Source organism: Elephantulus edwardii, unplaced genomic scaffold (assembly GCF_000299155.1).
Source record: "Elephantulus edwardii isolate Elephantulus edwardi_28Jun2011 unplaced genomic scaffold, EleEdw1.0 scaffold00086, whole genome shotgun sequence".
NCBI classification, from domain to species: Eukaryota; Metazoa; Chordata; class Mammalia; order Macroscelidea; family Macroscelididae; genus Elephantulus; species Elephantulus edwardii.
This window is the reverse complement of record NW_006399836.1, coordinates 2,885,230-2,910,329: the sequence shown is the minus strand read 5'-3', so window position 1 is coordinate 2,910,329 and position 25,100 is coordinate 2,885,230. Positions and strand designations below refer to the sequence as shown.

Sequence of the window (25,100 nt, the reverse complement as noted above, 5' to 3'; positions counted from 1 at the left end):
TTAAAACAAGCTTGGAAGCAGGAGTGGCATCCACTTCCATAATAGCTTGTCTCTGGAAACCCTATGAACCTGGAGAAAGGATGAAAGTTATACAGGTGTCCAGGACTTTGGTTCATAGGGTCGCTATGAGTCGCCTACGACTTGACTGCAGTTAACAACAACAGCAACAAGAATCTATATAGGTAATTAGATGAGTTGCTGGAAGATGTCTCTCTGACAGTTAGGTCTGGAGCTCAGAAGCAAGACTTGAGATGAAGGGAAAAATTTGAGATGAAGGCAGATGTTGAGTATCATCAAGCTGCGCTCTGAAAGCTGAGGAGCAGGACAGATCAGGGAACATTCTGGAAACTCATCCATTGATCTAGTTCAGAATAGGAAACTACTCAAAAAACTTAAGAAGTAGCTGTTTGAGATATAGAGACAAGGGTACATACAATGTTAAAAGGCAGGAATAGAAATTGTGGAGAAAATAGAGGAGTTATCATTTAGATTTCGGGTGGTAGATGCAGTACTGGTCCGTGAGACTGAGCAGAATTGCTGGGTTTATGGTAGATCTTCATATGGATTCGCAGCTCAACATTCAAAGATTCTCAACACGGGGCAGCAGCATGATAGACAGAGAGGAGATTACGATTTTAATAATTTTAACTTGCTTAATTCCACAGTCAACACTCTGGGCACCAGCAGAAATTAAAAGATGAGTTGCATTGGGAAAAATCTGCTGTCAGGGACCTCTGTAGAGTACTAAAGAGCAATGATGGCAGTTTAGAAACTAAGGAGTGTCTGACCCAAGCCATGGTTTTCACGATTCCTTGCTATTGTCCAGAGAGCTGGACAGTGACTAAGGATAATAGAAGAAGAATTGATGCCTTGTGAGTTGTGGTGCTGGTGAAAAGTACTCAACATACGTACCATGGACTGCCAAGAAACCAAACAGGTCTGTCCGCAAGAGGGTGAAACCAAGTTGCTCCTCAGAGGCAAGGATTTTGAAAGTGTCTTACATACTTCTTGGGCATGTTTTTAGGAGTGACCAGTCTCTGGAGAATGACATCATGCTTAGAAGAGTGGAGGGACAGCACAGGAGAGAAAAACTCTGGATGAGAGAGATCAACTCAGTAACTGGAATAATGGGGGTAGGTGTGTCAGAGACAATGATATTGGCTCAAAATAGAGCCATTTTCAGAGCTATTGTACATTGAGTTGCTATGAGTTTCAAGCAACTCAACAGCGCATAACAACTATGGTAGCTCTAGCCTCTCCTAATAACATACACAAAATATGTGAGATGAAGGTTAGGTGAGGCTATTCCTTGGAAAAGGACATCATGCTTGGAAAGGTGGAGGGTCAGCTAAAGAGAGGAAGACCCTCAATGAGGTGAATTGACACAGTGATTGCAGCAATAGGATCAAGTATATCAGCTATGATAAGCATGGTACAGGATAGGACAGGATTCAGATTTATTGTTCATAGGGTCACTGTTAGTTGTACTCTATTAAACAGCACTTAAGAACAGCAGCAGCCAAGGAAACTTTGCTGGCTTGGTGGTAAGGTGTTGCACTGCTAACACAAAGGCATGTGGTTTCAATCCACCAGCTGGGCAGTCTTGTCCTGTGCAGTTTACTGCCTCAGGAACCCACTGGAGCATCAGCTATGAGTCTTTTCCAACTCAGCAATACGTAACAACAGAATGATAGCTTTAAGGAGCCCTAGTGGCATATTGTGTTTAGCTGCCAACTGAAACATCAGCAATTCAGATTCTCTAGTTGCTCCAGAAAAAAAGAAAGATGGCCAGTCACCTCCAGTAAAGATTTACATCCTCAGAAACCCAGTGTGAGGAGAGGTCACTGAGTCAGAACCAGCTCAACGGCAGTGAGTGTGAGCGGTACTGGGAACCTGTTTGTCAATTTCTGAGGAACCCCTAGCCTGTTTTTTACCATGATTACATGATTTTGCATTCCCACCAACGATATTAAGAGGGCTCCAGATTCTCCACACTTTTGTCAACATTTGTTGTTATTACTCTTTTTAAAAAAATTATATTAAGTAGAATTCATATACATAAAATCATCTGTCCACCGTGGGTAACCCTTATGGCACACACCAATGGCACAGCTTTCAGTATCACAGCAACCCCAGGTTATCTCAGTACAGCAAACTGACAGGCCAAGTGCTGTACCACCCAGAACAATGTTCACCAAAACATAATTAATACCAATCAGTTTACACTTGTTTGTTGACAAAATAAAAAAGGACCAAACAGTTTACACCCACTTTCAAGTAAATCAAAACACCTTACCCTCTAGAATCCAACTGCTCCAAGCTGGAAACTCATTCTCAGGCAGGACCTAACCTACTTTTAAATACAAAGGCCACCAAAAGAAAAAAAGGGAAAAAAAGGTAAAGGGATACCAAAAGAAAGTCTATTTGTGCTTTATTGACTATGCAAAGGGGTTTGACTGTGTGGGTCAGAACAAGCTGTGGCTGACATTGAGAAGAATAGGAATTCTCAGAGCACTTAATTGTGCTCATGTGGAACACAACAGGGGAACATTGCATGGTTTAAAACTGAGAAAGGAGTGTGTCAGGGTTGTATTATCTCTCCATACCTATTCATTCTGTTTGCTGAGCAAATTATTCGAGAAGCTAGACTCTGAAGAGGAGTGTGGGATCAGGATTGGAATGAGACTCATCAATAATCTTCATTATGCAGAGACACATCTTGCTTGCTGAAAGTGAAGAGGTCTTGAAACACTTGTTCAAGGAGTGCAGCCTTCGGTATTTACTACATCTCAATGTCAAGAAAACAAAGATTCTTACCACTGAAATGATAGGCAGCATCATAATGGATGGAGAGGAGATTGAAACTGTCAACAGGTTCATCTTGCTTTGATCCACAGTTAACACCCGTGGTACCAGCAGTCAGGAATAAGGAGATGCATTGCACTGGAAAAATCTACAGTTAGGGACCTCTCTAAATTATTGAGGAGTAATGATGTCGGTTTGAGGACTAAGGTGCATCAGATTCAGGCCATAACCTTTCAGATCACATGCTATGCGTCTTAAAAGTTGGACAGTGAATAAGGATTACAAAAATGGATCAATGCCTTTGAGCTGTGGTGTTGGAGAAGAGCACTGAACATCCCATAGATGGCCAAGGGAACAAACAGATATGTGTTGGAGAGAGTGCAGCCTGAGTGCTCTTTGACAGCAAGAATGATGAGGCTTAGCCTCACATGCTTTGGGCATATTGCTAGGAGCTGCTATTCCTTGGAGAAGGATATGATACTGGGAAGGGTGGAGAATTGGCTAAGGAGAAGATCCTCAAGCAGGTGGATTGATGCTGTGACTGTTTCTATGGACTCGTGTGTGTCAGGAAGTGTGGGGATGGCGCAGGATAGAACAGAGCTCAGATCTTTTGTTCAGAGGGTCACTATGAGTCATTCTTAACTCAGTGGTATTTAACAACAACAATGATTACTGGAAGAAGCTCTGTTGGAGTTATAGTTAAGCATTCTGATGCTAACTAAAGAATAGGCAGATCAAATCCAATAGTTGCTCTATGGGAGAGAAGATCTAGCAGTTTGTTCCTGTGAAGATTTCAGTCTAGGAAACCCTATGAGGCTGTTCTACTCTGTCCTGTACGGTTGCTACAAGTCCAGATTACCTTGGCAGTACACAACAACAATGATTAATGATAAATCTTGTCATGTACGTGCAGGTCATTTGTGTATCATTTTTTAGAGTAATATGTCTTAAGATCCTTTGCCATTTTTAAAATTGGATCACTTCTGGGTTTTTTGTTGTTGTTGTTGAATAATAATAGTTCTATTCTGGTTACTATACCTTACCCAGATATTGTTGTGTTGTTATAGACCATCGAGTCAGAACCAATCCATAGTTGACCCTTCAGTGAGCTTTCAGAGGCAGTAAATCATGGGAGGAAATTGCCCATCTTTCTCCCACAGAACATCTAGTGATTAAAACTGTGTACCTTTGTGTTAGCAGTGCAGTTTTTTTCCAGTAAGCCACCAGTGTCTCAGAGGCATAGAGGTGTACCTTAATCTCTAGACTGACATCATTGCTCTTCAGCATTTTTGAGAAGACTCTGGCAGCTACCTTTCCTAGGGCAATTCATCTTTTGATTTCTTGACTGCTGGTGCCAACAGTGTCAGTTGTGGAGCCAAGCAAGCTAAAATTGTTAACAACCTCAATCTCTTCACCATCTTTCATGGTGCTGCCAACTTGCCCAGTGATGAGAATCTTTGTCTTCTTCATGAATATATAGATCGTATCCTATCACTCATGGTCATGTACTTCAATTCAGACCTTGAAATGGTCTTTTTGACTATGCATGCAACTCACCACTGCACCAATTGATAGCATCAGGATAGATGGCAAAGAGATTGAGATTGTTCACAGCTTCAGTTTGCTCGGTTCCACAGTCAACACTCTTGGCACCAGCAGCCAGGAAATTAAAAAATGTATTGCAATGGGGAAATCTGCTGTTAGGAACCTCTCTAAAGTACTCAAGAGCAACAGCGTCTCTCTGGAGATTAAGGTGCGCCTGATACAGGCCATGGTCTTTGCAATCATTTGTTATGCATCAGAGAGCTGGACAATGACTAGGGAGGACAGAAGGAGAATTGATGCCTTTGAGCTGTGGTGCTGGAGAAGAGTATTGAATGTACCATGGACTGCCAAGAAAACAAACAGATTCATCCTGGAGAGGGTTAAACCAGGCTACTCCTTGGAGGCAAGGATTCTGGGGCTTCGTCTGACATACTTTGGGCATGTTGCAAGGAGGGACAGATCCTTGGAGAGGGACATTATGCTTGGGAGGGTGGAGGGACGGCGCAAGAGGGGAAGACCCTCTATGAGATGGATTGATTCACTGACTGAGGTAATCGGGATGGGTGTGTCAGAGGCAGTGCGATTGGCATAGGATAGAGCAGAGTTTAGGGCTGTTGTACATAGGGTCACTATGAGTTGCAAATGACTTGACGGCACATAACAACGAACAACAACAACATGCAACTGAGAGCTGGACGGTGGATATTCTTCCCCAATTTTCATTGCTTGTGTAAGTAGGTCATATGATTGTCTGACTCAAAGTGGCCAATTCCAGTCCATCTAGGCTTGCTAATGCTTAGAATGTTGATCTTTATATGTTCCGCTTAGTTGTTGACAACTTCCAATTGTCCTACATCCATACTTTATACATTCTATCTTACAAATATTAATGAATATTCACAGCTGTTTCTCTTCATTTTTTGTTGTTTTCCTCTCTAATGGAGTCTTTAAGACTCTGTCTAACAGTGTTCCTCTATTGTTCATAGAGTTTTCAAAGGTCAGTTATTTTGGAAATGAATGGGCAGTCCTTTTTCTTAGTCTGTCTTGTACAATCAATACATTATTCAATGCAATACTTTTTATAAAATAAAAACCACAAGGTATGACTTTACACATGGACCTCACCTGATGGACTACACAGAAATCAGGTTGTCTGCTACAGTTTTTGGAAAAAATCATTGGAGAATCTTAACATCAGTAGTCAAAAACAGGTCAGGAGTTAGTTGATTGTGAACCATCACCAGTTGCTTATATGAAAATTAAAACTGAAGGGAGCTCTGGTGGCCTAATGGCAAGAAGCTGCACTACAGTCCCGGAGGTGCATGGTTCAAATCCACCAGAAGCTCTGCTGGAGAAAGAGGGACAATCTCCTCCTCTACCAGTCAGATCCAATTTGATGGTACACACACAAAATAATAAAAAAGCAAAAATATTATATAAGGAAAATTTAAATTGAAGCAAAAAAAATTTTAAAACCGTTGATAAGAACCAAAAGTCAATCTTGAGTCTATCCTACCTGAATTTGAAATCCATTTCAAGAATAGGTTTGAATAGCAAACAACAAATGCTGGTGAGGTCGTAGAGATATTGGAACTCTTATTCATTGCTGGTGGGAATGTGGAATTTATCAGCACCATGGAAGGTGGTCTGATACTTTCTCAAAAAGTTAGAAACAAATACCATTTGATGCAGCAGTTTCACTACTGGGAATATACACTAAAGAAACCAGAGCTGCAGCTGAAATTGATGTATGCACTCCCATGTTTATTGCTGTGTTGTGATAGCAGAGAGATGGAAGCAACCCACATACCCATCAACAAACAAATGATAGAAAAACTATAGTACATTCACACAATGGAATAGTACGCAGCATGAAAAACAGTGTACTCTTGTAACATTACACAATATGGGTGAGCCTGGAAGAAATTATGCTGAGTGAAATAACTCCGTTACTGAAGGACAAATATTGCATAATACCAGTGTTGTATAATAAGACTGACATGAGAAGTTAGAGGAAGACTAGGAAAAGGATGGATAGGTAATGAATACTTCATTGGAATAGATAAGAGAAAGAACTGTCCGAAAGGTATATATATATGACAGTGATCTGGAACAAGATGTGCATTACAAAGTAGACTGCAAGAGAGGTGGAAGGGAGGTCTGGAGAGGGAAGAAAATGCACAACAATTAATTAATAAAAAAATCTAAATTAAAAGAAAAAATAGTAAAACTTCCTTTAGTATTAGTAATAAGAAGAAAATAGATTTGATGCATTGAACATTAATGATCAAAAACCAGATGAGTTGTGGAGTGAAATAAAAGATATAATCCATGAAGAAAACAAGAGGTCATTGCAAAGACCAGAGAGAAAGAAAGGATGGAAATAGATGTCACAAGAGACTCTGAGAATTGCAGTGGCACAAAACCTAAAACTTTGTCAAGAGGCCAAAATTACAGGAAGGATTGATGAAGCAAAGAAGATGAATAGATTTCTAAGGCCAGCTTGAGAAGAAAAGGCGTAGTATTTTATGTGCAGAGAGCTAGAGTTAGAAAACAAAAAGGGAAGAACTCGCTCAGCTTTTCTCAATCTGAAAGAACTGAAAAACAGTTCAGGCCTCTTGTTGCAATATTGAAGGAAGCCATGGGCAAAACCTCTGAATGATCCAAGAAGCATCAAAAGAAGGTGGAAGGAATTCACAGAGTCATACTGTATAAAAAAAAAATTAGTTAACTTGGAAGTAGTATATGTCCAGGAACCAATGGTGATGAAGAAAGAAGTTTTAAGCTGCACTGAAGGCATTCACAAAAAAATCAGGTTCCAGGAATTGATGGGATGACAATTGACATGTTTCAACAAACAGGTGCAATCTTGGATATGCTCACCAGGCTATGCCAAGAAATATGTAATATAGCTGCCTGGCCAGCAGACTGGAGGAGGTCTATATTTATTCCCATTCCCAATAATAGTGAACCAACAGAATGTGGGAATTATTGAACAATATCATTAATAGTACCTGCAAGACATACACAGAAATTGGAAAGATTGTTGTTGTTGTTGTTGTTATGTGCCGTCGAGTCACTTGTGACTTATAGTGACTCTGTGTACAACAGCCCTAAACTCTGCTCTGTCCTATGTCAGTCACACTGTCTCAGACACTTCCATCCCGATTACCCCAGACACTGAATCAATCCACCTCATAGAGTGTGCACTGAAAATGGGACATTAAACTATTTGTTGGCTTTGAGTCTCAGATTCTTGATTTTCCCCCTGCTCCCAACATCTGTAAAATTTTTTTTTCATTGTTGAAGTCTATCATAGTTTGACTGCTAAGGTCATCCTTTAACTCTTCTTTGCAATGTATATTCTCCTGGACACTAGATACTCTGTTCCTTGGCACAATCCCAATTAAACTTTTGTAAGATTTTTTTTAATTTAAATAAAATTTTTATTATATGTTGTTGTTCTTCTTCTTGTGTGCCGTCGAGTCGTTTGCGACTCATAGCGACCCTATGTACAACAGCCCTAAACCCTTCTCTATCCTGTGCCAATCGCACTGCCTCTGACACACCCATCCCCGTTACCCCAGTCACTGAATCAATCCACCTCATAGAGGGTCTTCCCCTTTTGCGCCGTCCCTCCACCCTCCCAAGCATAATGTCCCTCTCCAAGGACCTGTCCCTCCTTGCAACATGCCCAAAGGATGTCAGACGAAGTCCCAGAATCCTTGCCTCCAAGGAGTAACTTGGTTTATTCCTCTCCAGGCTGAATCTGTTTGTTTTCTTGGCAGTCCATGGTACATTCAATACTCTTCTCCAGCACCACAGCTCAAAGGCATCAATTCTCCTTCTGTCCTCCCTAGTCATTGTCCAGCTCTCTGATGCATAACAAGTGATTGCAAAGACCATGGCCTGTATCAGGTGCACCTTAGTCTCCAGAGAGACACCGTTGCTCTTGAGTACTTTAGAGAGGTCCCTAACAGCAGAGTTTCCCATCGCAATACGTTTTTTTATTTCCTGGCTGCTGGTGCCAAGAGTGTTGACCGTGGAGCCGAGCAAACTGAAGCTGTGAACAATCTCAATCTCTTCACCATCCATCCTGATGCTACTGATTGGTCCAGTGGTGAGAATCTTTGTCTTCTTGACATTGAGCCTCAGCCCATACTGAAGGCTGCAGTCTTTGACCCTCTGCAGCAAGTGCATCAGGTCCTCCTCGGTTTCAGCAAGCAGGGTTGTGTCATCTGCATAACGCAGATTGTTAATAGATCTTCCACCAATCCTGATGCCACACTTCTCCTCATAGAGCCCAGCCTCTCAGATAATCTGCCCTGCATACAGGCTGAAAAGGTATGGAGACAGGACACATCCCCTGGCATACACCCTTCCCAATTTTGAACCATGCAGTGTTACCCTGCTCTGTTCTGATGACTGCCTCTTCGTCCAAGTAGAGGTTTCGTATTAGCACAATTAAATGTTCTGGGATTCCCATTCTTCTCAGAATCAGCCACAGTTTGTTTTGATCCACACAGTTGAACGCCTTTGCATAATCAATGAAACACAGATAGACATTCTTCTGGTATTCCCTGCTTTCAGCCAAGATCCATCTAACATCAGCTACAATATCCCTAGTACCACGACCCCTTCTAAACCCAGCCTGGACTTCTGGCAGTTCTCTGCTGATGTGCTGCTCCAGTCGTTTTTGGATAATCTTCAGTAGAATCTTGCTTGCATGTGGAATCAATGATATTGTTCTGTAGTTTCCACACTCTGTTGGGTCACCTTTCTTTGGGATGGGAGCAAATATAGATCTCTTCCAGTCAGTTGGCCACGTGGTTGTTCTCCAGATTTCTTGGCACAACTTGGTGAGCACATCCAGGGCAGCATCTGTTAGCTGAAATACGTCAATTGGTATTCCGTCTATTCCTGGGGCCTTATTTTTTGGTATTTCCTTCAAAGTAGCTTAAACTTCTTCCTTCATCACCATAGGCTCTTGATGATCTCATATGTTATTTCATTAAATTCTTCTGTGTCTGCCAATTCCTTTCGATACAATGACTCAGTATATTCCTTCCATCTTCTTTTAATACTTCCTGGATCATTTACTATTCTGCCTAAAGCATCCTTGATTATGTACTGGTTTAAAAAGAATAGTACCTGCAAGTAAAATCTTGGTGAAGATTATTTAAAAATGGCTAGGACAGTACAGTGACACAGAACTGTCAAGAGATTCAGGTTGGACTTAGAAGAGGCTGTAGCTGTCACTGGTGATGTCAGATGGCTTGTAACTGAAAGAAAGAAGTACTGGAAAGTCAGGAAATCAAAATAAGTGTTTTATTGGAGAAGTCAGAAGCCAGGGACCTCTCCAAAGTACAGAAGAGGAAGAATATCAGCTGAAAGACTTAAGATGTGCCTGATCCAGGCCACTGTCTTTCAACAAGAGGAGTTGACACAGTTACTGCAGCAGTGGGATCAGGTGCCTCAGAGATGGTAAGGATGGCACAGGATAGGACAGGATTCCCACCTGTTTTTCATAGGGTTGCTGTGAGTTGTACTCAACTGGACATCACCTACCAACAACTGCATCTAAGAGTTAGACAGTGAATTAGAGTTAGAAAAGAGAAGACTAGATGCCTTTAAGACGTGGTGCCTGAGAAGAACACTCAACATCATATGGACTGCCGAAAGAATAAACAAGTATGTCTTGGAGAGAGTGCAGTCAGGATGTTCCTTAGAGAGAAGGCTGGTGAATCTTGATCTCACATACCTGAGGGTGTTGTTAGCAGGGGCCAGTCCTTGGGGAAAGAACATGGTTGGAAAAGTGAAGGAGGGAGAGACTCTGAAGGAGGTGGATTGACCCAGTGACTTTAACAGTGGGCTCTAGTGTGACAGAGATGATGAGGAACAGTGCAGGGCTGCTTTCAGACTTGATGTTCAGTAAGGTCACCATGAGTTGACTTGCTGGCATCTAACAACAGCAATACAATTTTTCTTCTCTTCTCTTTGTGTGTGTGTGTGCATGTGTGTGCCTTTGGTATAATAGCTAGGAAGCCATTTTCCAACAATTTGTGAATACTTCTGTATTTTCTTCTACAGTTCTTTTATCATTTCAGGTCTTATATTTAAGTTTATGATCCTATTATTTAGTTAATTTTTCTGCATGGTATAAAATAGAGATTAGATGTCATTATTTTGCATATCTAGGTACTATTTTTTAAATAATCCCCCCTTTTTAATTATTTTGGTATGTTGTTTTTATGTGCCATTGAGTAGCTTGTGACTCATAGCAACCCTATACCCAACAGCTCTGAACCCTGCCGTATCCTAAGCTAGTCTCACCACTCCAACACATCTACCCCCATTACCCTCGTTACTGAGTCAGTCTTTCTCATCCAGGGTCTTCCATTCCTTTTCTGTCCCTCCACTCTTCCAACATGATGGCCTTCTCTAAGGATTGGTCCCTCCTGGCCATGTACCCACTGTATGTGAGACAGAGTTTCAAAATCCTTGCCTCCAAGGAGCATCTTAGTTTCACTTTTGCCAAGACACACCTATTTGTTCTCCTAGTGGTCTGTGGTTAGTTCAGTACTCTTCTCCAGCACCACAACTCAAAGTCATTGATTTTTCTGTCATCCTTAGTCATTGTCCAGCTCTCTAATGCATAGCAAGTAATTGCAAAGACCATGGCCTGTATTACATGGACCTTAGTCTCTAGACTGACATCATTGCTCTCTAGCACTTTGGAGAGGCCCCTGACAGCGGACTTTCTCAGTGCAATTCATCTTGTGATTTCCTGACTGCTGGTGCCAAGAATGTTGATTGCAGAGCCAAGCAAGCTCAAATTGTTAACAATCTCAGTCTCTTCTCCATTCGTCTTGGAGCTGCCAGTTGGCCCGGTTATGAGAATCTTATCATTATAATCGTTCATGCTTTTGTCATTACTGTTATGTGCCCTCTGTCTGAACCACGTCATAGCTGACCTTCCAGTGGGTAGGACAATAAGTTACATGGGAGAAGATTGCTCGTCTTTCTCCCATAGAATAGCTGGTGGATTTGAACCTTTAGATTGGCAGTGAAACTTCTTATTGCTAAGCCACCAGAGCTCTCAAAGCTAATATATGTATTAATGCAGCTACTTTATTCTTTTCGTAACTTTATTATAGTCTCTGTTAGGTGCTGTTGGGTTGGAACTGGCTTTTCAAGGGTAGTAAATCACATGCAGATTGACCATAGTATGGTTATTTGAAAAAGTATTTATTTTGAAATAATATAGAAATCACTTGATCATGCTTATATGAAACCTATGCTTGGACCAACAAGCTGTCCTCAGAAGAAGCAAGGAAACACTGCATGGTTCAAAATCAGGAAAGGAGTGTGTCAGGGATGCATCCTGTCCCATACCTTTTCAATCTGTATGCAGAACAAATTATTCAGGAGGCAGGGCTTTATAAGGAGGAGTGTGGCATCAAGATTAGAGGAAGACTCATTAAAAACCTGCGTTATGCAGATGACACGACCTTGCCTGCTTAAACTGAAGAAGAAGCACTTGCTGTAGAAGGTCAAGGACTGTAGTCTTCAAAATGGATTGAAGCTTAGCATCAAGAAGACAAAGATTCTCATCACTGGGCCAATTGGCAGTTGGCAGCGCCATAATAGATGGGGAAGAGATTGATGTTGTTAGCAATTACAGCTTGCTCAGATTCACAGTCCACACTCTTGACACCAACAGTCAGGAAATGAAAAGATGAATTATTGCATTGGGAAAATCTGCTGTCATGGACCTTCTGCAGAATGCTGAACAGTAACAATGTCAGTCTAGATACAAAAGAGCACCTAATCCAGGCCATGGTATTCTCAATTACTTGTTAAGCTTCAGAGAGTTGGACAATAACTAAGGATGACAGAAGAAGAATAGATGCCTTCGAGTTGTGATGTTAGAGAAGAGTCTTTAACATACCATGCACTGCCAAGAAAACAAATTAGATCTGTCTTGGAGAGGGTGAAACAAAGTCTCTCCTTAGAAGCTAGGATTTTGAAACTCTGCCTCACTTAGGGCATGTGGTCAGGAGAGACCAGTCCTTGGAGAAGGACATCATGCTCAGAAGGGTGGATGGACAGTGCAGGAGAGGAAGCCCCTGGATGAGACAGATTGATACAGTAACTGGGACAATGGGAGTTAGTGTGTCAGAATTAGTGAGACTGGCTCAGGACAGGGAAGGGTTCAGACCTGCTGTACATAGGGTCACTATGCATTGCAGGCAACTCAGCCAGTAACATTCTATGACTGGTTTGGAAGCAGGAGTGGCATCGACTTCTTAAACAGCATGCCTCCTTTGGAAACTCTATGAGCTTTGATAAATGTTGATAGTTGTAGAGGGACTTCAGGCCTTTTGTTTATAGGATCACCTTGAGTCTTGCTCTACTTGAAAAGTTTATTGAAAAGTTTCACAGGTGATGCTAGGAGTTGGCTCACCTATTCACCATATTCTGTCACTCATTTTCCTCTAATGCATTTAATCAAATAACTATTTTCACAGCCAAATGTTGAGTGATGCAGAGTCTACAATCACCAGCAAAATATCATGCACACGCTCTATCAGTGCATTGGATATGCTTTATTCACCTAGAGAAGAGATAGAGCAAGGTCAGCTTCACGTTAAGAATATGAGTCCTTACACGAGTGCTCGTAGCAGCAGTATTCACAATTGCAAGAACATGGAAACAGCCCAGATGTCCAACCACAGTTGAGTGGATTGAGAGCTAATGGTACATTCACATGATGAAATACTATGTAGCACTCAGGAGTAATGATATCCATAATGACTACATAATTTGGGAGAGACTGGAGAGCATTATGTTGAGTGAACTAACTCAGTCTCATAACAACAAATCCTGCATAAGACCAATATTGTAGTGATGGGAAGATAAGTAAGAAAACGTGTAGGAGAATTCAAGGAGGGGAGGGTGGGAGCAGAGGGGTGAGGATAGGCGTGGGGGAAATAATAAGGTTGCACAATTTGTTGCGTGGAGGGGGGGGGAGTAAAGGAAATGGGAAAGATCCAGTGGGGATGCTGGAAAGACAGGGTAATGGTAGGCATAGTTCAATGTTCATTAATTTTATAAAACATAATGAATGGGAATGATTATCTGAAACCCAGATCCTACATACAGCTGAGGCAGAGCTGATGTTTTACGTTCACGCCTCTCTTGTAATGGAGGGTCCCTGTCCCCTCCTCACCAAGAAAAGATGTAAGAGGAATTGACCGGGTGCCATGTGGTGCCTACATAAGTGCAAGAGACAGAGAAAGCTACTGTGTGCATAGAACAAGGGAGCTCGAGTGGCACAGTGTGTCTGAAAGGTCAGGAGTTTGAACCCATCAGGCGCTCCATATGAGAAAGATGAGCAGTCTCCTCCTATAAAAATGTACAGCTTTAGAAACCCAGCAGACAATCACGGCGAGTTGAAATTGACTCCAGAGCAGTGAGATTAGTAAGGGGAAGGCTGTTCTGATGAAGGAACAGCTTCCTTACAGAGTCTGTTTGGAATGAGGATCTTTACTTAAGCAATCAGAATGGAGCTCTTCTCCCAATACCAATACCAGGTACATTCACCTGTTCATTCACTGCTGTTGAGATGGTTGAAACTCTCCAGCAACTCTCTAAGGCTAGAAAACTTAACAGAAAGAGACTGTCCATCTTTTTCCCCTGGAGCAGCGGGTGAGTTTGCAGCCCTTTGACTAGCAGCATAACACCCTATAGACTATGCCACAAGACCTCCTCCACTGTCATAGCAGTATTGACTAAACTTTATTCTAATTTCATAGCTTTCCCCTCTACTGGCTTTTGTCTGTTATAGGACATAACCCAAGATGCTACATTGCATTTAGTTTTATTCCTTTTTAAATGTCTAATTCTTTAAGGCAGGTAAGATGTGCCCATGGTATAACATTCAAATGGTAAATAAGGTTATACAGTGAAAAGTCAGTCTCTTTCATGCCTCCATCTCCTGTGCATGTAAAAGTGTTGATACCTCCATACATACGCACATGGACAAAGTAGCCCATTAAGCCCAGCAATGATTACTGACAAGAGACGCAAACAGGGAATGGTAGACAGGTGTCGTGGACCTCTAGAACAATGCTAATGTAGCAGGCAAGGAGTTCTGATGGCATAGTGGTAAGGAGTGGCACTGGCCACCCAAAGGTACACAGTTTGAATCCACCAGCTGCTCCATGGGAGCAAGATGGGCATTCTCCTCCCAAGCGATTAACTGCCTCTGAAAACCTGCTGGAGAGTCAGCTTTTAGTCTCTTCTGACTCAGCAGTACACAACAGCAACGTGACCTCCTAACATGAGTGAGGAGTCTCTCACCTAATAGAGCTCTGCACAACTTAGAACTGTGTAATACGTGTGTGAGACAATGCTATGCATTGTCACCTTACACAAGGGGCAAGGTGTCATTAAGTTGTAGACATGCTGACACAGAGGGGTAGTGGGCTATGGAACAGTGTGCCAAGGCAGGACACAAGGCCCACTGGCTTGGAATCTCTGTCATTCTCACTCAAGTTCTCATTGGTTGACAGGCTTGTTTCCGAGGCAGAGTTATTTGTGGCTGTGCAGAGCTTCCTCCTGTCTCTGCAGGACCAGGGTGAGCATCCCCCACTAGTGGTCTTCAGAGCCTCCATCTATCTGCTTGCCTTCTGCCAGGACAAGGATGGTGCACTAGACAAGGTATGAACTGTGATGCCCCCTCCTCCTGCACACCTTATATTGTGTGGCTAGCTGACCATGGTAATATACGCGTAAAGAGGAAAACAAGAGAGAGGGAGTGGTGGGGAGGAGTAAGGAGAGAAGGTGCTGCCATGTGCAGAGCCTTTGTCCTTGAAACCAAGAACCTAAACACATTGCTTTCGAGTCTGTTCCAAGTAGCAGTGCCCCTGTTGAACACAGTAGAACTGCCCCTAGGTTTCCAAGATTGTTATCTTTAAAGAAGCCACAGCTTTCTCCCATGAAGGAAGCAGTCAGTTTGAACAGGCAGCCTTTCAGTTAGCAGGCAAGAAATTAACCACTGCACCACCAGGGCTCCTTCAAAGTATGTGTAATTTGGTTTAGTCTCTCAGTAGCTCTGCGAGGTAGAAATTGTTGTTATTAAGTGCTCTTGAGTTAAGTATGACTCACAGCAACCCTGTAAACAACAGATCTGAACCCTGTCCTGTCCTGTGCTGTCCTCACACTTCCTGACACACACAAGCCCATTGCGGCAGCCACTGTGTCAGTCCACCTCTTTGAGGGTCTTCCTCTCCTTCGCTGACCATCCACACATCCAAGTATCATGTCTCTCGCCAAGGAATAGTCAGCCCCTCCTAGCAACATGCCCAGAGTATGTAAGGCAAAACCTCATCATTCTTGCTTCTAAAGAGCACTCTGGCTGCACCCTTTCCAAGACATATTTGTTTGTTCTTTTGGCCATCTGTGGGATATTCAGTGCTCTTCTCCAACACCACAGCTCAAAAGGCATCAATTCTTCTGTCATCTCTACTCATTGTCCAGCTCTCAGGTGCATAGCAAGTGATCAGAAACATCATGGCCTGAAAAACATTGCACCTTAGTCCTCAAACTGACATCATTACTCCTCAATAATTTGGAAAGGTCCCTAACTGAAGATTTTCCCAGTACAGTGCATCTCCTTATTTCCTGGCTGCTGGTATTAACTGTGGATCCAAGTAAGATGAAGTTGTTGACAGTTTCAGTCACCTCTCCATCCATTATGATATTAACTATCAGGTCCAGTGTTAAGAATCTTTGTTTTCCTGACATTGAGATGCAATCCATACTGAAAGCTGCATTCCTTGTTCTTCTGCAACAAGTACTTCAAATCCTCCTCACTTTCAGCAACCAAGGTTGTGTCATCTGCTTAACGCAGGTTATTGGTAGTCTTCTTCTGATCCTGTCACATTCCTCTTCATAGAATGCAGCTTCTAGAATAATTTGCTCAGCATATGGAATAAATAGATATGGAGAGAGAATATAACCCTAATGCACTCCCTTATTAATTTTAAACCATGCAGTGTTCTACTGCTCTGTTCATACAACAGCTTCCTGGTCCAGGAATAGGTTTCACATGAGGTGGACAGTGAATAAGGATTACAGAAAAAGAATAGATGCCTTTGAGTTGTGGTGCTGGAGAAGAGTATTGAACATACTGTGGAGTGCACATGGCCAGGAGAGACCAATACCTGGAGAACATCATGCTTGGAAAGGTGGAGGGACAGCGCAGGAGAGGAAGACCCTGGATGAGTGATTGACACAGTGACGGGGTAATAGGGGCAGGTGTGTTGGAAACAATGACATTGGCTCAGGATAGGGCAGAATTCAGAGCTATTGTGCATAGAATCGCTGTGAGTGGTCGATCGTCCAGCGCCGAAGCACCAGGCCAGGGCCTTAAATCCCACCCAGAGACACGTGGAGGCATACCTCTATCACAGAAGACTTCTGACAGGGACAGCTTCCGGGTGTGGCCAAGATGCTCCAGAGCCTTGTTACAAACGTTTGGGTCCTCATGACGCCCTACTATGCCCAGGTATACCAGGAGATCTGGGTGGGGATGGGCTTAATGGGCTTCATCATTTACAAAATCAGGAGTGCTGATCAAAGAATCAAAATTTTAAAAGCCTTGAGTTCTGCACCTGCTCATAGTCACCATTGATCCACTGTCCATTGCTGTCAAGCAAGACATCGGTTGTCAATTCAGTGAACAATTTCAGCAGGACCCTGCCATGGCCGTGCATGGCAGACCTGGCATAGCGCAGGCTGCTGCGTGTGGTTGGCATGAATAAACGTGCGTGAGATGCAATAAAAAAATTACTGAGACTGGCAGGCAACTTGATGGCACATAACAGCAACAATGTATTTATTAAATGATCCAGGAAGTATTAAAAGAAGATGGAAGGAATATACTGAGCCATTGTATCGAAAGGAATTGGCAGATACAGAGGACTTTAAAGAAATAACATATGAGCAAGAGCCTATGGTGATGAAGGAAGAAGTTCCAGCTGCTTTGAAGGAAATAGCAAAAAGTAAGGCCCCCGGAATAGATGGTATACCAATTGAAGTATTTCAGCTAACAGATGCTGCCCTGGACGTACTCACCACGCTGTGCCAAGAAATCTGGAGAACAACCACGTGACCAACTGACTGGAAGAGATTGATATTTGTTCCCATCCCAAAGAAGGGTGACCCAACTGAGTGCAGAAACTACAGAACAGTATCATTGATTTCACATGCAAGCAAGATTCTACTGAAGATTATCCAAAAACTTTCACAGAGGAAGATATTCGAATGACCAGCAGACGCATGAAGAAATACTCCATATCACTGGCAATAAGAGAGATGCAAATTAAAACCACAATGAGATACCATCTCACTCCACTAACAGTGGCAAAATTTAACAGGACAGCAAGTAATAAATGTTGGAGAGGATGTGGCGAGATAGGAACTCTTATACATTGTTAGTGGGATTGTAGAATGGTACAGCCACTCTGGAAAGCAGTTTCGGTTTTCCTCAAAAAGCTGAACACAGAAATTCCATATGACCCAGCTCCATTGCTTGGAATATACCCTGAGAATATGAGAACTGAGTTAAAAATGGAGACTTGTACACCAGTGTTCATAGCAGCATAATTCACCATCTCGAAAACATGGAAACAGCCCAGATGTCCAACAACAATCAAATGGATTGAGAAATTATGGTACATTCATACAATGGAATACTATTCATCATGCAGGAGCAATGATTTTGTAAATTATTACCTAGCTTGGGAGGGACTGGAGAGCATTATGCTGAGTGAACTAACTCAATCCCACAAGGACAAATATAAAACCATTATTGTAGAATGAGTGTGAGGATCCAAGGGGCAGAGGGTAGAAGCAGATGAGGATGTGCTGGGTGGGACAGTAGGGAAACTAATTATGGGGTTGTAAGAGGGGTGGGGTGGGGGAAAGTGGAAGAATCTGGTCTGAAAAACAATGTATTTTAATTTTGTCAATAAAATAGCATGTTGTTGTTGTTGTTATGTGCTGTCGAGTCGCCTGCAACTCATAGCGACCCGATAAACTAGCATACTTTAAAAAAAAAAGAAATAAAATCCCATGGAGCAGTTCTGTTCTTTACACATGGGACCACTGTGAATCAAAACTGACTCAGTGGCAATAAGTTTACCTTGTCTTGCTTGGTGCTGCAATGGCAAGAAGTATGTCTTTGAAAGTTAATAAATCATTCAGCACACCTCACCTTCACCCTTTCTGTGCCAAGCCCTGTGACAAGTGCACAGATTAGACTTCATCATCCTTGCTATCCTGCAGCTTTCTGTCTAGGAAGGTATATATACCCAAACAATTACAAAATAGTGTGATATGTGTGTAAATCATAGGCTTGGCTTCTCAGTCCGTGCACAAAGTAACATTTTAGACTGGACGATTCTTTTCTGTGAGGACTGTCTCGTGGATTGGAGGATATTCAGCAGCATCTGCTGTCTCTCTCCACTATGTGCCTATAGTACTTCCCTAGTCTGTCGACACATCTCGTGTCCCCTAGAGGCCATAACCTCCTACAATTGAGAACCCTGGTACCAGGTAAGGCAGTGGGATTTTCTTCTCCCTGGAGTGCCCTGAGGTGGTCAATGAAGTCCCTTGAAGTGTTGTTAGATTCAGTTCTCTTCTCTCAGTGATGTCCTACCTGTGTTTTAGCTGAGAGTAGTGGGGCTGGTCTTTTGGGGCGCCTGCAAGATCTATTCAGCATTTTTTCTTTCTCTTGCCTCCAGGCTGCAGTCAGTGCCATCAGAAAATTCCTCGAGAGCATCTCAGACTTACAGCTGGTCTACACCCACCAGCCCCCTCTGCTCAGGTTCTTCCTGCTGTATCCAGAGCTGATGAGCAGGTTTGGCCACCGGGTCCTGGAACTTTGGTTCTACTGGGAAGAGATCAACTGTGAGGAGGATGACAGCACTTCTGCTGGACAGCAGCCGCCCCTTCCAGCCAACGTGACAGCCCTGTTCCTCATCCTCAGAAGCAGCACCAGCATTCTGCTCATCTTGCTGGTAGGTGGCCATACACTCTCTTCCGTATTTAGAAATGGTGGCTTCTCTCTCTCTCTCTCTGAACTGGTTACTAAGATCACGAGGGACTGCCCCTTCTGTGGCCTACATCCTCATGTGAGGGAGAGGCCCTTTCTGCTTGTGACTGCCTGGATTCTGTAAATCCATACCCTTGCCCTAAATTTGATAGAGCTTCTCTATGTCTGGGGGCGTATGCTGTAAAATAGTGACCCCAAGCAGCATTCCTCTCACAGTCCATCTTCTCTACCAAGCAGATTTTATGAACAGAGGAAACTCTCTGGAATGTAAGTGGAGATGTCCCACTGCAGAGGGACTTGGCCTCTTTTCTGCCATGCTTTCTATAGTGGTGTCCACATAGCAATGACCTGTGTGCAGCACGATCCCGCAGGAAGACCCACACATGTCTCTGGAGCATCAGGCAAATCAGATAGATTGATTACCTGCTTGCCATTTCTAACATAATGACTTTAGCTTCACCTTGCTTTTTCTGCTCAGGAAAGCACATTGGAAAACAAAGTTCATGAGAATTTTATTATTATTATTTAGATAAATGCTACAATTTACCGATGTTTTAAAACAAAATTATTTACATATATTACACCTTATGCACAGTGACAGATTATAATTACAACCTGCCAGGAGACATTGGAGAATCACTGCCTTCAATACCAGCTCACCCACTCAGCCACCCTCAGCCCAAGAAGTGGCAATAGTTAAGAACTCAGTTATTCCTAGGGAGAAAAGATGTGATGATCTACTTTTATAAAAATTACAGCCTAGGAAGCCTTTGGGGCAGTTCTAGACATATGGGCCATTGTGAGTCAGAATTGACTCAGTGGCACACAGCATCAGTAATCCAGAGAAGACAACATAGCCAGAGAGAGAAGAGAAGTGATTCCTTCGCCCTGCAGTGGTACCTTCCCAAGGTGCCTTGTTACTTCTGTGTTACATACTGCACACATTCCAGGAGGTTGACCTGCCTGCTTCTCGCCTGGCTCCTCTCTGATAGTATGAAATCTTCACAACCTCAACTGACTGCTTTAGCTATGCTTCCCTGTTCATTACCCCTGCCTAAGCTTCTCTTTTGTTGTTATTGTGAGGTACCATCAAGTCGAGTACAACTCACAGCCTTATGAACAACACACCTGAACTCTGTCCTTTCCTGTGCCGTCCTCATCATCTCTGACACTCTCGAGTGCATTGCTGCAGTCACTGTGTCAATCCATCTTGTTGGAAGTCTTCCTTTCCAAGCATGATGTCCTTTTCCAAGGAATAGCCTCACCTAGCCACATCTCCCAATTTTTATATTCTTCTTAGCCCCTCTTACTACACAGATGTTTTCTTTTTCTGCCTTACCTTCTGGGATGCTTCGCTAGTAGGTTGACCAGTTATTGTTAAGTAAATTTCAACTCTTGGTGGCTTCATGTGTTGGGGGAGAACTATGGTCCATAAGAGTTTCAATCACTTGTTTTTCTGACATGTATCTTTCAGGCCTTTTTTTCAAAGGTGACTCTCAGTGCACTTAAAAGTCTAAACTTTAGTTTAACGTGTTGCCGCACACTTAAATTGATGACTGTGCTTAGAAACACATTTGCTGTCGTTTGTGGCAATGTGTTAAAAACTCTTCACACCACTCATGGGTTCCGCAGAGAGGTTAGTGCTCTGGTCTTCTTCCTATGACTCATTCTACAGATTTTCAGTCCTCCTCTCCCCAGCTTATAATATTGCTTCCATAATCCTCTTTCTGGAATTTTCAAGGATGTTCTTATCAGCAGCCAACATGATCCCTGACTCTACGAGTGACTAGAAATTATGCCCTCAGAAGTAGTATATATATGCCATGTTCTTAATTACTTAGAGCCCATGCCTTCATTGTACATACCCCATGCTCTAGTATACCCATGTGCACATGCTCTCCATTCAGCAGACTTCAGGCTTCACCTCTCATCCTGAGATCCGTCCTTTTGTGAGGTCACACATGTGTTGCTTGCTAGAGAACATGTTTGTGCTTTGGCTTGAATTGTTCTGTGGAGGAGGAAGAAAGAAGAAGGAGTAATTAAACATAAATTTCTACACATCAACAAGGAAAAGGTAAACAGCACAACTGCAAAATGAGCACAAGATATGCATCGACAGCTCACCAGAGAAAAAATTCAGATGGCAAACAAACACATGAAGAAATGTTCAAAATCCACAAAATGGTACAACTGCTGTGGAAGGCAGTATGGTGCATTCTCAAAAAGTTGGAAATAGAAATACCATTTGACCCAGCAATTCCACTACTAGGAATATACCCTAAGGAAACCAGAGCTGCCACACAAAACAGATAAATGCACATTCATGTTTATTGCTGCGTTATTCACAGTAGCAAAGAGGTGGAAGCAACCCAAGTGCCCATCAACAAATGAATGGATTAAAAACTGGTCCATTCACATGCTGGAATTTTACAAAGCATTGAAATACAACTTTTAAAACACTACACAGCATGGGTGAACCTGGAAGACATTATGCTGAGTGAAATATCTCAGTCACAAAAGGACAAACACTGCGTAACACTACTGTTATAAAGTAGAGCTGACATAGGGGTTGGGAGAACATAGGAAAAGAGTGAATAGATAATGAACACAGCATTGTAGCAGATGAGAGGAGAAACTGTCTGAAAGGAATGTATGATTAGGCATTCTGTATATGACCACAATCTGGAGCAAGAAGGCATTGCAGAGTGGACCAGGGGAGGAGGGAAATGTGGAGCAATGAATGAATCAAACCCAGCCTTTCTGTAAACTGCTGTTAAAATAGTAAAAAATAAAAACACACAAAAAACCCACCACAACATAAATTTCTAGTGCTTTAAGGAGGAAACAAGACAGGAAGTCACAGCAAGCAGCAGTGGACAGAGCTGAACTACTGGGTTTTCTTGCCTGCTGAAGTATTACTACTTACAAATAGATGCTGAATCGGTGAATTAGGTGTCTGGAAAAGAATTACTTCCATTTTTCTGAGAGATATTTGACAGTATATTGCTATCTTTTAAACGTTGAAGAAATAGATTAGATTTTCCCAAGACCACAAAAGTACACATAAAACTCCAGATTTTGGATCTTTGTCTAATATTCATTCCTTCTAAGAAATGGAAACGCCTCTCACGTGAGGGAAGCCACCTTACTGGGTGTTCTCCCTCCTAGAAGGGTCTGTTTGAAAGCTGTCCAGGTGTGCAGTCTGCCCTCCTCCCTGAGCTGAGTGCTGGGGACACAGAGGTGGACTGGATTAAGTCCCTGCCCCATGGTCAGTGAGGGTCAGGGAGTCAGACACAAGAAACCAGTCGTGACTGTACTAACCAGTGGTGGCAGTAAAAATTGAGCAGAGAGCTTTGGTCCAGGAATGGCAAAGGGATGAATTCCATTTGGGAGGCAAGCATTTGACAGATGAAAGGATTGGGTGAAGATTATTCCAGGCTTATATAGCAGCATGAAAGTGTTACTGTGGCCCTTGGAGTATGTTACAGGAGATAAGGCTAAAGAAAGGTACGGGGAGCAGCTTTACAGAAGCTTTGAATTCATCCAGTCACTGACATTCTAAGTCAACATGAATTGATTTGGTACTTAGGAGGTGCTAAGTATTGAGGGAAGGAGCCTGGGCGGTGAGGCTGTTGCTAATCAAAAGTTTGTATATTTTAACCCGGTCCCTCCACAGGAGAAAAGCCCTGGTGTTCTGTTCCTGTGAGGATTGCAGCCTAACAGAGCTCTCCTGGTGGGGGTGCGTGGGGGTGGAGGGTTGTACCATCAGGTCAGTAACAGACCCTCCCGTGGGTTTTCAGAGGTACTTTAACTGCACAGGAGGTTGCCCAACTTTCTCCCATGGAGCAGCTGGTGGATTTGAACTGCATGCCTTCAGGATTGCAGTGCACCTCCTCACCACTAGACCACCAGAGTTGTGTAAACTGTAGTGTATTGTGCTGCTAATACAACATAGGAAACCCTGTGAAATACCTCTACTCTGTCATAGAGGGTGGCTGTACTCCAGAATACTCTGGTGGCATAGTGATAAGAAGTTGTGCTGCCAACCCAGAGGTATGTAGTTTGAATCCACTATCTGCTCCAATGGGGAAAGATGGACAGCCTCCTGTTGTATGATTTATAGCCTTTGAATACATGCTGGAGGGTCAGCTATTGATTGGCTATCACTTGATGACCACAGCAACACAGGACTGACTAGTGCTTTGTTCTGTTGTGTGTAGGTTTGCTGTGTGTTGGAAGCAGCTTACAGCACCTATCAAGGTAGTTTGAGTCAGAATCAGCTTGATGGCCCATACTAACCGCAGACACAGAGGTTGATATTCAGTAATGAAGATAATTGAGATATATTCATCTTTTGCCCTTTAGGAAATAAGTTATTTCATGTCTGTCTCCTTATAGGGACTTAGAAAACATCAGTTGAGGGAGAGAATCATGTAATGGTGAGGTTGGAAGGAATCTTCATCAAAGGCAGCCGGACTTGATTTCTCCTTAACTCCAGACTCACACTAGTTCCTACCCTCTTCCACTCTCACTGTTTTCCTCCTCAAAGCCAAAGTCCTACAAGTGATCTGTTATTTAAAAAAAATTATTTAAAAGAAAATTTTTATTTTATACTAGTTTTCTTATGAAGTTCATATACGTTGTTTTTCACACCACATCTTCCCCATTTACTTAACCCACCCCTCCCTCCATCCATCAGATTGCGCAACCCTGTGGTTAACCAGCCCCACACCCACACCCATCCTCACCCCTCTGCTCCCTCACCCCCCCTGTAGCCTCATACATGTTTTACTCATTATCTTTATATTTCTACAATAATGGTCTTATACAGGATTTGTCCTTATGGGACTGAGTTCACTTACCATAATGCTCTCCAGTCCCTCCCAAGTTGGGTAGTAATTTACAAAATCATTGCTCTTGCATGCTGCATAGTATTCCATCATGTAAATATACCGTAATTTCGTAATCCATTCGGTTGTAGTTGAACATTTGGGTTGTTTCTATGTTCTTGCTATGGTGAATAATGCTGCTATGAACATTGGTCTACAAGTCCCTGTTTGTGCTTCAGTTCTCATTTTCTAGGGGTATATTCCAAGCAGTGGAATAGCTGGGTCATATGGAATTTCTGTGTTCCACTTTTTGAGTAAACACCAAACTGCATTCTAGAATGACTGTACTATTTTACAGTCCTACCCATAATGTTTTTTTTGGGGATGTGAGTGTCGGAGACAGTGGGATTGGCACAGGACAGAGCAGAGTTTAGAGCTGTTGTACATAGGGTCGCTATGAGTAGCAAGCGACTCGATGGCACATAACAACAACAAGATAAGAGTTCCTATCACATCAAATCCTCTCTAACATTTATTACTTCCTGTCCTGTTCAACTTTGCCACTGCTACTAGATTGAGATGGTATTTTATTGTGGTTTTGATTTGCATCTCTCTTATTGCCAGTGATTTTTTCTTGCCAGGGTATTTCTTCATGCGTCTGTTGGCCATGTGAATATCTTCCTCTGTGATAAGTCTTTCCATGTGTTTTGCCCATTTTGTAATTGTGTTATCAGTCTTTTTCTTATGGAGACCCTATGTTGTTGTTATGTGCCGTCGAGTCGCCTGCGACTCATAGC

At 42.6% G+C, this 25,100-nt stretch overlaps 1 protein-coding gene across 1 annotated transcript in view; it reads left to right on the top strand.

Annotated features, from left to right (window-relative positions):
• The window catches only part of MEI1 (meiosis inhibitor 1), a 163,117-nt gene that overhangs the window by 83,952 nt on the left and 54,065 nt on the right, over positions 1-25,100 (top strand). The window contains exons 18-19 of the mRNA XM_006890181.1: positions 14,928-15,075; positions 19,164-19,439. Coding sequence (XP_006890243.1) covers positions 14,928-15,075; positions 19,164-19,439 — 424 coding nt within the window. The remainder of the gene's footprint in view (positions 1-14,927; positions 15,076-19,163; positions 19,440-25,100) is intronic.